This window comes from Monomorium pharaonis, chromosome 5 (genome assembly GCF_013373865.1).
Source record: "Monomorium pharaonis isolate MP-MQ-018 chromosome 5, ASM1337386v2, whole genome shotgun sequence".
Taxonomy (NCBI): domain Eukaryota; kingdom Metazoa; phylum Arthropoda; class Insecta; order Hymenoptera; family Formicidae; genus Monomorium; species Monomorium pharaonis.
In genome coordinates this window covers 20,670,833-20,690,704 of record NC_050471.1, presented here as the reverse complement: position 1 = coordinate 20,690,704, position 19,872 = coordinate 20,670,833, and the positions used below count along the sequence as shown (strand labels likewise).

The window sequence follows — 19,872 nt, the reverse complement described above, 5'->3', positions numbered from 1 at the left end:
TGCAGCAGATAGCTTACGCGAGAATATTAGGCCGGCAAGCTAGAATCGAAGCCTTTCATGCCGTTACATCTGGGGAGGGTTCACTGTATGGCCTTGGAGTGGATGACTCTATGTAAGTTGGAAAAAAAATTATCTACGTTTTAACCGAATGTCAAACTTTAAACGCGTTTTTCTCGAAACCATGTTTTCAAAACGCGTGCCAAAAATATCTCGAAAACGGCTGGACCGATTTACTTGAAATTTGGAGGGCTTAATCTACACAAAAAAAGGCAGTCTTAGCCCTTAAAAAAGCCCTTACTTTTTTTTAAGTTAAAAAAACGACCGATTTTTATCCTAAAAAATCGCTTTTTTTCTTTAAACGGCTGCCATTTTGCCAAAAATCGATATTTTAAAAATCGGCTACGATAAAGACTAAATAATATCATTCAGTTTAAGAAAATTCTAGGCTGGTCTGTTTCAGATAAGTTCTGTACGAACTGCAATTGGCACCGCAAAGCACCTTTTTTCAACAAGGTTTTGCGACGAGGACAATATCTCCGCCATTTTTAAATATTTTCAGTTCAAATTTATTCTGAGACATGTTCTAAGAATGTATTTTAAAATAAAGAAAACTAGGATTAATTACATACATTACGTTTCGAAAAAAAAAAAATCGAGAAAAAGGCCTATTTTTTACGTCTCTGGGTGTATGTAGCCCCTTAAAAGCTACAATTTTTTTTGTAATTGATTTATCTTGTTATTATTCGATTTTGATAAGAGTTACTTTTTACAAGAAAAATATGTTCTTTTAGTTAAAATAAAAAGAATGTTAAATATGTTAAATGTTTTTTTAGTTTTAAAATTTTACAGTTCTAAAAAACGTTGAACAAAATGCCGCAAGAAGTATTAATCTATATAAATACGTGTTAGAATATTAAAAGAAGATATTGAAGAATCATTTATACATGCTAGGAAATTGTGTAATCAATTTGTACAACACATTACATGATAGTGCAATAAATGTAAAATTCGATATTTTATCAATTCTATTATCACTATTATTTTACATGAGAAATTTTCCACATCTTTTTTCACATGGAAAAAATTATTTATGTAAAATTATATGATTATGCTGGGTTTTTCCTACTCAGCATAATCATGTAATATTACTATTTATATAGAAAATTACAGATTATAGTAATTTTACATGACGTATGTACTGTAGTGATTTCATTAAACTTGGAATAATACAGACAAAATGTAATTTCACCTAGTAAATATACATTCAATTTTGTATTTTTACATATTAATTTTACATTGATTAATATGTAAAAATATATAATTAAATGTATATTTACTAGGTAAAATTACATTTTGTATGTATTATTCCATGTATAATGAAATCACTAAAGTACATATGTCATGTAAAATTACTATAATCTATAATTTTCCATATGGATATTACCTAGCATAATCACATAAATATTACATGATTATGCTGGGTAGGAAAAAACCCAACATATTCATGTAATTTTACATAAATAATTTTTTCAGTGCATATATTTTACTGGTCATTATTTGATATAACGTATTGTTTGTTCTTTTTTACCTCCTAAATAATAAAAAAATATTTAATATCACGTACTGTCTACAAAAGGATATATTTGGAACATTCATTTAAAGTTTATTTTGAGATATTTTGTAACCAATGAGATGCAACATAATTTAAGATAAACTTTAACCTATTTTAAATATAAGAACTTAAGATTAGAATAAAAACCAAATTTAAGATAAAATTGATATAACTATTTATCATCTGGGACATATTTCAGGAAAATTCTTAGAATATTTTAATACTGACTGTTGCTATGCAACAGACATTCTGACATATAGATATCTTCAGGATATTTCTGATACATTTTGCTGTGTGGAATATCTTTAAGACATTTCTGTGATATATTGCTGTGTGGAAACGTTCTCTTCTAATTTTGTATGTACATTTGTGTATTTTTATGCAAAGAATATACTTTGAGAACAAAAATTTGTACTAATTGTTATGTTGGTATTAGAAAAAATGATAATAATTTATGATTGTGTGACCTAGTACATGTTTATTAATGTTATAAAAAGTAATTCAGTTAAAAAATTTCTTTATAATTTTAATAATAAAAATTTATGTTTGAATTCGAATTTTCCTATATGTTTATCTTTTAAAAACGTATTAATTCTAGAATGGTAAACTTATCTCAACACGTCCTATTGAGTTATAAACGTACTCCATTTCTTCCCAAGCGTTCTATATTAAACAGATGGATACGAGTCTCTTCGTCTTTTTATGACAAAGATGATATACATGATTACATATTATGTAACTAATCATTAGTCACATATTATAATAAAATGTGCAATATTTTGGATTTATTATAATTGTATTATATAATTCTGATTTTGTGTGCAATATTTTTTGTTAAACATTAATTATTTATTTTTACATTGTTTGATGAATACAGCAAACTATTATTATAAAATTTATTATATTGCAATGTTGCTATAATATGCCATTGCAGGTTTTGAAAAAGTAAATATTTTATTGTTGTTGCTAAGAACAATAAGAATAATGTACTATTTTGCAGCATAATTGCAAAATATTGCACCATTGCTGTGGAAGATTATTACAATGTAGATTCAATATAAACAAAACTATCTTTTTAAAAATTATAAAAAAAAGTGCCAGGTGTGTGGTTTTCCTTTAAGGAAAAAAATAACAAAATCCAATAATACTTTTCATCAAATCCAACCTAAGTAATACATACATTTGGATGGAAAAAATCACATTTATTTATATATCAAATAAATCCAAGATAATATTTTTTATCAAATTCAACCTAAGTAATATATATATATATATATATATATATACATTCCTGAAGGGTACAATTTTAATCAATTGTTAAAGTAACAATTATTTTAAATCGAATATTATACTCACACACACAAATTCACTTCTCTACAAAAATAATGATATTTAAGTATTTTGTGGCAATTATAAGAATAAACACTACAAAATGAGAGTATTAAGTTTTTCCTCTACAAGTCTACAAAATAATGATATGGCTTTCAGATTGTCTTAAGTTGTTTGTCTTAAGATATAATGTTCTTAATTACAAAGGTTATTTAATGATAAATTTAAGAAGATCTTAAATACAAGATCAAACTGTAAATATCAGTCTTTTGTATTAAATTATTGGTTGCTGCTGTGCACCTGTAAAAAAATTGTCAGAAAGCATGTTAGCAAAAAATAAAGGAAATAATATTGAGCTAGCGAATAAGTATTTTAATAGAAATAAATATTTTATTACAAAAACTTAGCGCTGCTAAACCGAATAATTTGCTTTAATACAAAATCGCTTTCTTACAATCCAACTTACATACTAAAATAATACGTATAACATTATTCACGCACGTCTGAGAGAGAACGATTTTGTATTAAAGCAAATTATTCGGTTTATCAGCGCTAAGTTTTTGTAATAAAACATTTATTTGTATTAAAATATTTATTTGTAAAAATTGTAATTTGTTTGTATTAAAATACTTATTTGCCAGCTCAATATTATGTCCTTTATTTCTTACTGACATGCTTCCTAACAATTGTTTTTTACAGGCACGCAGTAGCCTCACATCAGCGCACAGCAGCCAATAATTTAAAACAAAAAGTTGACATTTATAGTTTAATCTTATATTTAAGATTTTAAATTTATCATTAAATAACCTGGGTGTACTTCTGAAAAGGTGAAACCTCCGATCGCGCTGAAATTTTAACCAAAGCTTACCCTTGATTAAAGAAGAAAGTCCCTAAAAGGATTTTCACCGACAAAGCTTTATTTGCCCTTTATCACTTCCTAAAGTTGCAAACATTTTTACTGTATATCTCTGAAAGTATTGATTTTAGAGAAAAAAGTTTCAAACAAAAAATGAAGCTCATAAAAGGCTCTACAAAAAAGGTTATATACATTTTTTATGTACCCCTATTATTTTGGCAGTTATAATAACTGTTATGAAATAAAATAATTTTAATTTTGGATTAACAGGATTTTACTCGTATAAACACACGCGCGTGGATGGGTGTATTGTAGGCACTCTCCTGGTTTATGAATATCCAATTGACATTGTAACATGGTCAATTGGATATTCATAAACTTAAATAATGACTTAAAATTGATTGGGTTAGAGTTAGGATTACAGTAACAAATGCGCACGGATCAAATGCATACGGATCAAATGCGCACGAACTTACCACATGGGTGGCAACTTTTCAGGGCACCCCTACCGACGGGAGGGGGGGGGGGGGCGAAGCCCCCCCTTGCACCCCCCGTGTGTGTGTGTGTGTGTGTGTGTGTGTGTGTGTGTGTGTGTGTGTGTGTGTGTGTGTGTGTGTGTGTGTGCGCAAAGCATTCTCTGCACCACATGGGTTTGCGACTGTGTCCGTTTCGCACTGTGCGTATTTGGTCTGTGAGCATTTGAAACGAGATTCTTATTATATACGTATTTATTTGAATTTTGCGCATTTCTATTCAGGGTATCTCTATTAGCGGGGTGCGGGAGCGAGAGAGCCAAAGGCCCTCCTTGCACCCCCGCGCGCGCGCGCGCGCGCGCGTGTGTGTGTTCTTTATAGTACGCATTTTCTATACCTATTTTTTACGCTAATCTTTTCTGAGATACATAATAAAAGCTTTTAAAATGTTGAGGGAAAAAAAGCTTTTTTTCTTCATGATAGCCAAAATAATAGGTTTACGTAAAAAATGTATATAACCTTTTTTGTAGAGCTTTTTATGAGCTTCATTTTTTGTTTGAAACTTTTTTCTCTAAAATTAATATTTTCAGAGATATACAGTAAAAATGTTTGCAACTTTAGGAAGTGATAAAGGGCAAACAAAGCTTTGTCGGCAAAAATCCTTTTAGGGACTTTCTTCTCTAATCAAGAGTAAGCTTTGGTTTCAGCGTGATCGGAGGTTTCACCTTTTCGGAAGTTTATCCAATAACCTTTGTAGTTAACAAAACTGTATCTAAAAACAAACTTAAGACAATCTAAAAGCCATATCAAACTAGAGATTGAGATTAAAATTAAATTGAAATTTGACCATTCGAAGCAAAGTTAAAAAATATTCGTTTTGTTCCTAATTGGTTACATTTCAATTCAGTCCCAATATCAGTCTGATACAGATTTAATAAGAAATTAAACTATGAATGCTAGCCAAAAAATAAACATCTATTATTATAGATTGGCGCATCTCTTTTCATATCATTTTTTTAGAGAAAAAATAATATGAAAATACTCTTATTTTCATTTAATACTCTCATTTTATAATGTTTCTTCTTATAATTGGCGCAAAATATTTTGATATCACTATTTTTGTGAAGAAGTGAATATTACTTAAGTAGAATTTGTTGAAAAGTATTATCTTGGATTTTGTGATTTTTTTCCTTAAAGGAAAACCACACACTTGGCGGTTTTTTTACCTTTTTTAAAATAATAATTTTATTTGGATATCACGAATTTTGCATCATCAGGGCTAGGAGCTTCGATACTCTACTAACTATTTAACTATGTTATTTATTAAAATAAAATTTTTTCTTCAAAAATTTACTTACAAAAATTTTAATGGTGTTTATAGACCACATATGTTGAATTTGATATCATTTAGGTTCAATTTAATGAAAGATATCTCAGATTTATTTGATACATGAATAAATTTTTTTTTCCATTCCATATATCACTTAGGTTGAATTTAAATCAAAAGTATTATCTTGGATTTTATAATTTTTTTCCTTAAAGGAAAACCACACATTTAGCCTTTTTTTAACTTTTTTAAAAAGATTATTTTGTTTAGATGTCATTTTGTAATGTTTATAGACCACTTAGGTGATATAATCAAAAGTATTGTCTTAGATTTTCTGTACTTTTTTCTTGAACATACATACAAGAATGCAGATAATATAATTATATAATATTATATACTATCACGTAGGTAATATATGACATAGATGATATATCATAACGTAGACAATATATAACATAGATAGTATTATATATTATAACGTACATAAAATATAACATAGATAATATAAATAATACGTAATATAAGATAGTATAATTACTTGATAAATGCTAGATATATAAAAGTCAATTTTATTGAAAATTTTTTTTAATTAAAAAAAATTTTTCCGAAAAATGAACAGCGTAATTAAATGAAAATATTTATGTAAAGCTTTTGCATACAATTTTTTTATGTTTCGTTAAGTTTACGAGATATATCGAAAAAAGGCAAAAATGTTTCAACCTTTGAAGGGTGATTTTAACCCTTTAAATTGTTTTTGACAAACCAACTAATATTTTCTAAAGTCCTTTTCTACATTTGTGCCGAATTTGACTGAAATTAAAATTTTGATGCAATAAATATTCAACATAGGAAAAGTATAAAGGGTAAATTTTTGAAGAAAAAATTTTATTTTAATAAATAACATAGTTAAATAGTTAGTAGAGTATCGAAGCTCCTAGCCTTGATGATGCAAACTGCAACGTTTGCGAATCGTCGGCGCAACGCTGTACCAGGACGCGGCATGTATCCGGAAGCTCTTTTTATTGGAAGCAACATCAATGGCCATAAAAGCTTTAAGTTTAAAATAGTTAAATAAAAGTTTATACTTCCATTGTAGAACGTTACTTCGTAATTCGTTTCGTCCGAATTTATTAGGCTGTTATGTTGATCAATTTATAAACATTATTATTATAATCTGAAGAGGACTCAATCAAGGATCGAAACGTTGTTTGTCCAATAAAAGAAATTTTGTCAGAAAGTCGACTGATTAATTTCATTTATTGTTAAATAAAAGTATTTATGCTGTAAAACTTTTGTATAAAACATCTTTTGTTTAGTTTACGAGATATATGGAGAAACGGCAAAAACCCTTAACTTTTGAAGGGTAGTTTCAACCCTTTAAATCATTTTTTAATCACCAACAAAAAATTTCTAAATTTTTGTATTTATCCTTTCTATATTTATGCCAAGTTTTATTAAAATCAGAATTTAGCAAGATTCCCTTGTAATTTAATTATAGTATTTGTCTTATATTTATATTGTATTGGATGGTTAGAAAAATAGTTTACACAACGACCTGAAAACGTAGGTTTCCGGTAGCAAATTTTTATCAATTCGAATAACAATAGTGTGCGAAAAAACAATTGATCCATTCGTTTCAAGTTTATGTGTAAATTTCAATCTAGAATGGTAATTGTTGAAAACTGAAAGAACGTAATCAATCTCATTCTCAGATAAAATAGTGATTTCATCGTCAACGTTCGGTAAAACATTAGGACAAAATTCAATTTTTATAAGCAACTGGTTTCCAAATTATCAAGTAACTAAATCCACCAAAATGGAAGATAACGAAGACCCCCATAAAACTACCATATACCTGCTCATAAAATTATCCGTCAAAACTAAAACTCGTAGAACTTAAAATTAAATCAACCGCATGTATTTGTAAATTGTGGTAATTGTAATTTAGTGTAAATCGAGATCTTATTCCATCGATTTTTTTATTGCATTAAAGACAAGCTCTTTCGAAATGTTCGCGAACAAAAATGTGACATCTAGTGAGACTAACCTTTGTCCGTTTATACCGTTTCCGTTAATACATTTAAGACGCTTGTAATCAGTTTTATTAATGATGTTATTATCACGTTAAGCTTTTCCAAGCTGATTGATCTTCGAATTGAGTTTCTTTATGAAGTCTTTATCTATTTTTTTATAAGTAGAAACATTATTTAGTAAGTCATGCATTTTCCTATTGTAATCATTTCTATATTCCATAATAACAGTGGCTTGTTCCTTATCCGTTCTTATAATAAAAATGTCACCATTTGTTTGCAAGAATTTCCTAGAATTAGATTAATTTTTTTACTACACGTAATAGTGATTTAATTAGAAATTTCTTTGATCCTTTTAGTTAGATTTTCGATTTTCAGAACACTTTCAACAATAGTCGAATTAAACACATCGGATTTATTATAATACATTCCATAAAATAGATCTTTGATTCATAATTAGCACTTTAAAAGCTACACAAAATTTTTTTCAACTTTTCTTTACAAAATCATTTGTATATAAATAAAAGAGTACTCGAAGCGATCATAATTATTACATATTTACTGTTCATAATATAAATATAATAACTATTTAATAGTTAAGAAAAAAATAAACTACTATTTTGATGTTTTACACACACACACACGCGCGCGCGCGCGCGCACGCATGCACACACACTGACACTAAATTTTTTAGGAGAATAAACATAAAAAATAAAAAATTAATTAAACTGCTGAAAATATTAAATAATAAAATACCAAATTTTACTTTTTAATTTTTTGCTACTCAATGAATACCAATTTCTAAAAATTCAAAACAATTACATTTATTATTACTTCCTCTCTTTTTACATATTACTTATTCTAGGCACACACACATGCACACACACACAAAACAAAAATAATAGTTCTATATTGTGTTTCAATAAAATATTGAATAAATTTATTCTAAAAAATACTGCTCTCAACTCAAGAAAAATTTTTGTGAGACGTTTTTGTTTTCCTGACGTTTATATGGCGCCTAGTGTCTATAACCTGTAGCAAGGTTATCGCGGCCGTACTCGGGCAGTTGCGGTAGAAGAACGCACACGAAGAAGAGATAGGCCAATGCGAAACTCGTCGACAGAGGCGAATCCCGTTCATCGTTGTGCTGCACAGCACAGCTCCGGCCTCGGCACGGATTGCCAACGAAACGAGAGAGAGCGGCAAGTAGTTGGTCGGTCACCGTGCATGCGGTGTCGTGCTTTTAGCGGTGTCTCCAGCAGTATTTGGAGAACTGTAAACTCAACAAATTCCTTCTCTCTCTCCTTTCTCTCACTCCTCTCTCTCTCTCTCTCTCTCTCTCTCTCTCTCTCTCTCTCTCTCTCTCTCTCATTTCTCTCTGTCTCTCTCTCTCTCTCTCTCTTTTTCCCCTTCTCTTTCTTCCTATTTCCTTCACGTACATACGAAGTGGACCGTTCTCTCTTTCTCTTCGCCATCCAGGACTTGTTTCAGTCAGTTACGGCTATCCGTTGTTCCCGCGTTGTTAGTTTACGCGTTGTTAGTCGCCGGCAGGAGCTCGCCGAGGGAGAAAACGTGGATTTTCTATTTTTTATCTACTTCTATTTTTTTTGCCGAAAAATTAGTGAGAGCACGTGAACGAGTGAGTGTTTATGTGTGTACGTTTGTGCAGAAGAATGCGGTAGGATGCGTATCCAGAAAAGATGTTTCTTGTTGGGTCTCTGCCTCTTAGGTGGGGTCACCTTTTTTTTGATAGCCGTCAATGCGGAAACGCGAATTACTACGACACCTGGTAAGTTTATCTTGGAAATAAATCCATTATGATTGTAAAAAGTATCTTAAATTACTTATTAATTGTTAAAAAAATTGCAATTATAGACAACAAAGAAATTTAATATTTGAGATAATAAAAAGTTTTGATAAATGAAAAATTATTTTTAAATAGCACATTTTATACATAGAAAGTTGTTTACAAAATTCTATCTGATATGCGAAAAAATAATTTATAATTTAAAAAATTACAATTATTTGTATATAATAAAACATAAAAAAATGTTATTATTCTTTGCCTCCTTGTATGAAGGCCTCAAAAATTTTCCTTGTTTTTATTTTTATTATTCCTTACAAAAAACAACTTTGAAAAATTATCTAACTTGAAATTTAGGATCTACATCTAAAAATTTAGTATATTTTTTTGTAATGAAATGTATTCTTTTAGATTTTTTACATTAATTTCTCAAATACTTCTGTATTTGAGTAAAAACAAAACTTCAGATAATTGAAAATAGAAAGGGCAGTTTTATAAATTTTTTTGTATTTTAATTTTAATTTTAAATAAGATACTCATTGACATGTGTTTTATTTCATTTACATAATAATAACAACCCGCATTCTTTATATAGAGTGGCAGGATTACGTGACACAGCCAGAGATTTTAACGACCGTCCAGAAAAGGTGTATAGATTTCACAGATCCTCTTACATGTGCATCAGATTAGATTTTACAAAATCAGTTCTAGAATTTGCGGCTTTTCTGTAAATGATTTGCAAATAACCAGCGATAGTTTACTACAAGACGTATTCGTTTATATTTGTGCCAATTACTCGGTGTAACAATTGCATACTATCTTATTCGAAAGTAAATTGAAAATAATTTTAACATTTTAAAATAACATAAAACATCTTGATAAAAATATATAAAAAATTAGATATTTAATCATATAAATAATACAAAAATGTGTAAAATTATTAAATATGAATATTCAACAATTTATTAAACAAAGTCAAATATATTTAAATGCACTTCTAATAATTACAATGTTAATTGTTATATTTGTTTTTTTTTCTCCTTCTTTGGCTAAAAGTAAAAGAAATCACGCTTGCAATAAATTAACTAATAAATAAATTTGTCAAATACATAAAGTGAACAAAAAAAGCACTACGCACCTTTTATTCACTTCAATTATAATATGTTTGTATTATATAACATCAATTTTTTCAGAAATATTGTAGAAATGTTTCAATTAAAAAGTGGAACAATTTATGAAAATTGCAAGACAGATTCGCCACATTTTTGATACAGCTCTGGTGGAATAGTAAAATATCCGTCTTGAACTTAAAACTTTATTTTAAAATTATTGAAAAATTACTAAGAAAAGTCTGTAATTATTCTAAAATACTGTCAAAAGGTTAGAGGAGAGAACAGAGTTATGAACCACCATTTTATTTTATGTAAATAACTCAGTAAAAATTTGTGTGACAATTCTCGCTGGTAAAAGTTTGTTAATCATAGAGTTCTACCAATCATGTTATAACTCAATAAGCACAATAATGTTTGAAAAATATGTTTTTAAATGTTTGAGAAACGTTTTTAAAAACATTTAAAAAACATATAACGGGATAAGTTTCCTTTTTCTCATGGAAAAAATGTTTATTTTACATTAAAAAAATTCTTTTATTATTTAATAAACATTTATTTAACGTTTATTTAACGTTTAAACAAATGCTTTTTTAAATATTTACTAAACATTTACTTAATGTTTTAAGAACAAAAAATTGGTTGCATTATTCAATAATTTAAATAAATTCAACGTAACTTCACCAGTCTGGCATCGCTTAATTTCTACGATAATTTAGGGAGAAGACTATGCATGTTTCAGCCAAGCCACCCCAATCAGCAAGCAATATTTTTTAAATGTTTTTCAAATATTTATTTTTAATTATTTTTACATTATTAATGTTTATATATATATATATTGTACAAATAATATTTATTTAATATTTATTTAATATTTATTTTATATAAATTATTGATTTTAAACAACGAAGATTAGAAAAAATATTTATGAAATGTTTATTTAACGTTTATTTAATATTAAAAAATAATCAATTTTTTATTAAAAATAATAGTTTAAAAAAATTATTTACGCAATATTTACTTAATGTTTATTTTATATTTATTTTATATTTAAAAAAATATCTAAAATAAAACTTAAAAAAATATTAATTTAACATTAATTTAATATTTATATTTCAATCATTAATTATTTAAAATAATGTGATTTAAGACAAATATTTATATAATATTTAATTAATATTTACTTAATATATTGACTTTACATTTTAATAAATCGTTTAAAATAATATTTACGTAACATTATTTATTTAATATTTATGTAATATTTATTTCATCTTTAAAATAATATTTAAAGTGTGTGTGTGTGTGTGTGTGTGTGTGTGTGTGTGTGTGTGTGTGTGTGTGATACTTTAAAAATATTTTTTAAATATATATTAATATAATATTTATGTTACAATGATTAATTATTTGAAATAATAATTTAGGACAAATATTTATATAATGTTTAATTTATATTTATTTAATATTAATTTAACAATTTAATAAATCGTTTAAAATAATATTTATATAACATTTATTTAATGTTTATGTCATATATACTACTACTTTATCTTTAAAAAAATATTTAAAATAATATTTTATATTTATTTAACTGATATTGATTTAATATTTAAGTTACAATAATTATAATAATTTAAGACAAATATTTATATAATATTTAATTAATGTTTATTTATTATTAATTAATATTTTAATAAATTGTTTAAAATAATATTTACGTAACATTTATTTAATGTTTTTATAATAATTATTTTGCATTTAAAAAGTTGTTTAGAATTATATTTTAAAAAATATTTAAATTATGGTTGGGAAGCTTCACTAATTATGTAGCGTAAATCAAGTGTAAAGAAGAAGTGAATCTATGTAAAAAAAGAGTCACAAAAGCATATAAATAAAACCTCTGTGGCACAGATTGAAACATCGGAGCATAAAGAAAGTGGAGATTAAGATAACATTACACTTTTTGAAACAATATGGCATATTAACAATACTTAAAAATGATAAGAAATAACATTTATTTTTTATTTTTTTACGAACAGAGCAAAAATAGATCTTTTCATATTTTACATACTATTTCGCATATGTGAAAATCAGTAAAAAATTGTAATACTTTATATTTATTTATAAAAATATAAGTTAACTATACATGTTTCATCCTTCTGACAACATCTATTGAAATAATGTATACCAAATATGTATGCGTTAATATAAAATATTCATGGATCATCACGAAGCATTAGGATGCGTACGACTTCGAAGTCAAGCAACGTCGGGAGTGGTTGACACTTGGATGGGTGACCGTTTTTTCAGGCGTAGAAATTAAATATGTTCTAACAGGTACTGTGGCTTGGTTGAAACATGTATAGTCTTCTCCCCTTTACAAAATTATCGTAGAAATTTATTAAATTAATGAGGTTACGTTGAATTTATAAAATTATTTAATAATGCAATCATTTTTTGCTTTTGTTGTAAATATGTTTAGTAAATATTTAAAAAATCATTTACCAAATGTCAAAAAAACATTTCCTTAAATTGTAAAACAAATACTTATTAAATGTTAAAAAAATATTGTCCAAACATTTAAAAAAACGTTTTTTTAATTTAAAAAAGGGAACTTATCTCATTATTTTTAACGTTTTTAGAAATGTTTTTTAAAATGTTTTTTAAATACTATTAAAAACATTTTTTTAACATTGTTTTGCTGATTGGGACACAGTCGTACCTGTTAGAACATGTTTAATTTATATGCCTGAAAAAACGGTTACCCATCCAAATGTTAGTCATCGTCGACGTTGCTCGACTTCGAAGATCGTACGCAACCTAACACTTCGTGATGATCCATGAATACTTCATGTTTATACATACATATTTGTTATAGATTATTTCAATGAATGTTGTCAGAAGGATGAAACATGTATAGTCAACTTATATTTTTATAATTAAACATAAAGTTTTACAGTTTTTTACTAATTTTTACATATGCGAAATAGCTGCATGTGGAATAATTTATAAATCTATGAAGATCTATTTTTGTTCTGTTTGTGAAAAAATAAAGGATACATGTCATTTCTTATAATTTTTGAGTATTGTTAATATGCCATATTGTTTCGATAAGTACTGTTATATGCGAGCGTCTTGATGTAAGATAGGCGCGCGTCATTGACGAAAAACGGAGCGAATAAGACGCGCGGGACGGAGCATGGAAGCCGACGGAGGATCGAAGCAAACATTTTCGACGTTCTCTCTCTCTCTCTCTCTCTCTCTCTCTCTCTCTCTCTCTCTCTCTCTCTCTCGTTCCGACTGCTGCACAATTAGATTGTACACCGTGTGGATACGTGCATTAATTGAGATTAAAAGTATTGCTAAGTGAGATTCAAGTTTTCTTTCTACCGGATATCAATCCTACCGCCGCATGAGAAGTGGTTAGAACCATTAAACCCAGTGGAGACGACAAGTGCAATATATATTGTCTTAATCTTGTTATGAGTGACACACTCATAACGATAAGGTGTCAGTAACACGATGACGTAAGTCGGTCAGCTGCAGTCAGCATCGAGCGCATCGCGCGAGGTTTCGCGCAATCCGCTCGACAATTAGCGCAATGCTCCGTAGACAGCACTTGCTGTCTAAGCAATAATTTGGAATACTGACCGATTTACGCCCTCACGCAATCCTCCCCTTCTTTCGATCCAACTACCGAATTATCGGATATATAAACCGGCGAAAGAAGGTGAGGATCGGGTCAATCCGAAGTAGACAAACTAAGACTACACACGACACTCTGCTTTGCGGGGTCGTGTATCGCCGAGATAACTTGTTGTAAACACACAACCACGACACTCTGCGTTGCGGGGTCGTGGACAACAAGTTCATAGACGCGACACTCTGCCTTGCGGGGTCGCGATCTAACTATTGTAACTGAATACAAGAATAAAAGTGTTCAAGACAAATAACGGTGTATGTGACAAAATACCTTCCTCGCGAGATCTCTGGCAGCGATCCCAAAATCGTACTCACAACGAGGGGTACAACAGTGGTGGCAGCGGTGGGATTTGCACTGCCAAAAGGAAGATCCAAGAGGAACCAAGCGTCACCGAGCAATCAGCTGTACAGGCCAGGAAGCCAGCCACGCCGGAGCGTACATAGCGCGTCAGCGATAAGAGAGAAACTCGAGACGACGCCGAGACCTACCGTGACAAGGCTCAGCTGATCGCCGCACCATGCAGCTCATCGTACTTATGTGAGTCCGACAAACATTAAATTGTTACGCAAAACAAGCGTAGGACGACATAAAATTGTAACACGAATAGAGCAAAATATCGGTTGACCCCCGGTAACCGCGATTACCGTAAAAAGACATAGCTAAGATAGCTACTGTACTTCAAAGGCATACGAATGCAAACGCACTAGCGCAACGCGACATACGCGATATTACAAAATAAGCCGTAACGCGAACTCAGCACGCACGCTTATAACTAAACGTAAATGTCCACCAAGCAAAACATTGACAATATGGACACACGTTCATTAACGGGAACAGACGTAGCGGGACGGTCGACACGCTCTCCGTTACATGCGTCACCCCGCGTAATTCGGGAAGAACCCGAAAAAGAAGCACAAGAGCTTCAGGACTCACACGAGCAAAATGGAAATACACCGGCAACGCCACAAATAAATAGGCGACCGATATACCCCATGGAGAACATGCTCCATGAGTTATTAATTGAAATTCGCAAACTTCGTTCTCAACTTGGAAACGAAGTCCACTCTCCGCCGAGGAAAATGGCCAGGAATACGCGACGCCTTACTAGCCACACGCTAGATCCTTCACATGGGCGATCGTTCAGAGATTTACGGCACCAGCACGGATCACACATCCAATATTCAAGCTTAAAAGAAGCACGAAATATAATCCCCGAGATTAATAAGACTTCGAGGGATTGGACAACTCAACATTATGAAACAATCGCAAAAGCAAGCGCAGAAGGAAAGGTCAAGGGACCTAATCCACGAACCAATGGACACAAGAAAGAGGTCCAAACTGAATCTCAGCAGAATAATTATAAACCGACTCCCCAATGCGTAAAGTGCGGAAAAACTGGTCACAATGAACGAGAATGTCGAAACAGTCGACATGCCAAACAGTTTAAATTACCGAGACCAAAAGGACGCTCTCGCGTAAATACATTAAACGCATACTGCGATTACTGCAAAAAATCCGGACATGCCCGGAACAAATGCTGGAAATTACACGGGCACCCCAAAAAAGAAGGTGACCCTTGGCCCAAAGAAAGAGCCAAAGACAATAAAAAGGCTGAAGCTAAAAATAGCAAACATAAGAATAAAGAAATTAAAAAGTCAAAATGCTCGGAATCAGCGAATAGCAACAGCGATGAGAGTTCGAGCGATGACTTGAGTTCGGCGCACACAGCCGCAGCGTATCAAGTTACGCATGTAAAGCGAGACGCACACAAAAACAGCGGACTTGACTTACAATTAGTCACGCTTCCAATACGAGAGACCAAATCAGGAAAAATCGACGCGTTATTCGATTCCGGAGCCACACTCTCGTTGATAAAAGTAAAAAATTTAAAAGGCGAAATCAAAATACGCCATGAAAAAATAGCTCTCGTCGGGATAACAGGCCACAAGGTCTACACAATAGGAAAAATACAGGCGACCATCGAGCTAGGCAAGCATAAGATAAAGCATCCAATGTACGTCGTAAAGGATGATATGCCATTAGAATATGATAAGACTCTCCGCCGCGGGAGATCTAAAAAACTAGACGCAAAATGGACGGGACCCTACGTAATCACTGAGAAACACTCAGACGCAAATTATACAATAAAAAAGGGCAGGACGTCAACACGTGTACACACAAATAGACTAAAACCGTTCATAGAAGCATAATGAAAAAGAAGGAAAGTAAAACCGAAACGAGGAGAATACCTCAAAAGAAGACAGAAACAAATTTTATAATAGGGCACCCAAAATTAAACATTCTATTTTGCGCATGATTCGTCATTTAAGTCAAAAGAAAATTTTTTTTTACGAAAGATTGTATATACGACATCCGACACCTTGTAATGTAATTATTGTAATTATTATTGTAATTATATATAGTTTATAAGCGTCGAAAAAACGAAAATTGTAAACAATCTGACGACGCGATATAACTATAAGCGAAAAAGCGAAAATTCAGAACCCTCATTTTCTTTTTATCAGGGGGGAGGGATGTTATGAGTGACACACTCATAACGATAAGGTGTCAGTAACACGATGACGTAAGTCGGTCAGCTGCAGTCAGCATCGAGCGCATCGCGCGAGGTTTCGCGCAATCCGCTCGACAATTAGCGCAATGCTCCGTAGACAGCACTTGCTGTCTAAGCAATAATTTGGAATACTGACCGATTTACGCCCTCACGCAATCCTCCCCTTCTTTCGATCCAACTACCGAATTATCGGATATATAAACCGGCGAAAGAAGGTGAGGATCGGGTCAATCCGAAGTAGACAAACTAAGACTACACACGACACTCTGCTTTGCGGGGTCGTGTATCGCCGAGATAACTTGTTGTAAACACACAACCACGACACTCTGCGTTGCGGGGTCGTGGACAACAAGTTCATAGACGCGACACTCTGCCTTGCGGGGTCGCGATCTAACTATTGTAACTGAATACAAGAATAAAAGTGTTCAAGACAAATAACGGTGTATGTGACAAAATACCTTCCTCGCGAGATCTCTGGCAGCGATCCCAAAATCGTACTCACAACGAGGGGTACAACAATCTCCACTTTTTTTATGTTCCGATGTTTTAATTTGTGTCTCTTAGAGGTTTCATTTATATGGTTTTAACACTTTCATTATATAGATTTATTGTTCCTTTACATTTGATTTACGCTCCATAATTAGTGAAGCTTCCTAACCAGAAGTAAAATATTTTTTTTTAATAATATTTTAAACTTTTTAAATGTAAAATAATTATTACATAAACATTAAATAAACATTACATAAATATTATTTTAAAGAATTTATTAAAATGTTAAATTAATATTATAAAAACATCAATTAAATATTATATAAATATTTGTCCTAAATCATTATTTTAAATGATTAATTATTGTAAACAAATATTAAATCAATATTAAATAAATATTTTTTTTAATATTGTTTTAAACAAATTTTTTAATATAAAATAAATATTACATAAATATTAAATAAGTATTATTTAAATAATTTTCTTAAATTATTATTCTTAATGAAATATTAATAATGTATAAACATTAAATAAACGTTAAATAAACGTTTTATAAATAGTTTTTCTAATTTATTATTTAAAATAAATAAATAATATGAAACAAATGTTTAATAAATATTAAATAAATATTATTTGTACAATGAACGCTAATAATGTAAAAATAATTAAAAATAAATATTTAAAAAACGTTTAAAAAATATCGTGTGCTCATTGTGTGGGAAGCCGAAGTTCTTCGGATATACACAACAAACATTAACAATTTACCAAAAAGAGAAAAAAGATTGCGGTTATGGAACCTGTAGGGGGATATAGAACATTACCGACAAATATGGTATTGTCAAAATCATTCTTATTTCTAAAAAGTAAAAAAATCAATGCTCTTTGGCGGATCTCGCATATCAGTATCACAAAGTATCAATTTCTTGTACATGTAGTATCACACAAAAGAATCAAAAGTATAAATATAGAAATATTTTTTGCGACTTTGCACATTATTGAAATACTATAAAAATATTATAACAAACAATATTAACTAAATATTGTAAAAGTATTATAAAAAATATTACGAGGGAAGAGATTATGGGACTTAGATTTGCGACAATCGCAAGGGTCCATAACCCTAAACGCAAATAATATAATTTTACACGTCAAATGTATGCACACACATTACGTCAAACATCAAATTCAATTATATTATTTGGAAGCTATATTCAAACCCTTCAAACTATAATACACTCTTGTGTTAAAAATGTTAAAAAATTAATATCTGACATATTTCTCAAAATAAGGTAAAAAATAGACACCTATAGAACTTTCAGCTATTTGCAATACTGAAATGCAGCTTCTATAACAACAAAACAAACACTAACCAGTGGCCATGTTATAATATCTAAACAGTATGTAAAGAAGTAATTCAGATAGTTATCCCCAGAACTCAATACAAAATGTACGAGATATCGCGAATTCCATAACCTTTCATCTAGTCCATAACCGTCTTCTCTCCTCTACTGAAATATTTAAACTGTTCTGAGAAATTATAATAATTAGATTCTTGAATTATTTTTTAAACAGAACAAAAATTGTTTATTATAAAAATTTGATTTTATTTTTTCTTGGAACCTAATAAATTCCTAATTTTAGGAGCTTACACGCAAAAAAATGACTTAGTCAATAGCTGGTTCAAATTTATCTACCATTGCTAAAAGTTTGCTATTAAAGGTAAAATACATTTGCTGTAAGATGCAACTTTATTTGCTAAAATAAAAAGCATGCTTTAACATGAGTAGCTAAGAAAGTGGTAGCTATTCCTCAATCTTATATGGCCGCAGTAGCCGCGATGCAATTCGCGGGATCGCGACAACGCGGCACCTTTTTCGTAATGCAATTTACACTCTAGGGCTACATAAGCAGACTACCCACGGTGACGAATAACAGATCAACCTATATTATGCTAATAAGCTCTCCTCAAACCTTCGTAGTTTTTATTGCGTCCTAATGAAGGAAGCTTCTAACTTTCTTGAGGTACGCAATGATAAAAAAAATTTTTTTTCCTTATTTTTTAAGCACTATCTTCGACGTCCGCCATTTTGTAAAACATTTGTTGCAACGTTATTTACGATTTATACGGTTTTCAAAAGGAAAGTTTAAGTTTTAATTTGAATTTTTAATTAAAAGCTTCAGCTCATCTCGATACAATAATTTTTGGTGGAGTTGTCGCTCTATAGGATTGAAAAATATTTAAAAAATTGAGAAAAATTAGATGGCCCGTTTTTTTGTGAGTGAGTGTAATTAACCAAGTATATTTTTAAAAAATATTTTTAATCCTATAAAATTTATTAAAAAATTATTAAAAAATAAAAATGTTATCAATGGTAACAGTGATAGCAAAACAAATTTTGACGTGTCTAGCTCGTATTATTTCTGTATTTCCAAGACTCTAGGTTATTGATATTATAAGTGTATTTACAAGATTATTAATTCGATTACAAGATGCTATTAATTCGATCCAGACCCAAATTTCTGTATTATTTGTCACCATTGACAACATTTTTATCTTTTAAATAAATT

General features: G+C 30.0%; 1 protein-coding gene across 1 annotated transcript in view; it reads left to right on the top strand.

Moving 5' to 3' along the window:
• Positions 1 to 9,007: 9,007 nt before the first annotated feature.
• LOC105834699 (putative epidermal cell surface receptor) overlaps positions 9,008 to 19,872 on the top strand; it is a 215,931-nt gene continuing 205,066 nt past the window's right edge. The window contains exon 1 of the mRNA XM_036286688.1: positions 9,008 to 9,416. Within this exon, the coding sequence (XP_036142581.1) occupies positions 9,311 to 9,416 (106 nt within the window). The 5' untranslated portion in view covers positions 9,008 to 9,310. The remainder of the gene's footprint in view (positions 9,417 to 19,872) is intronic.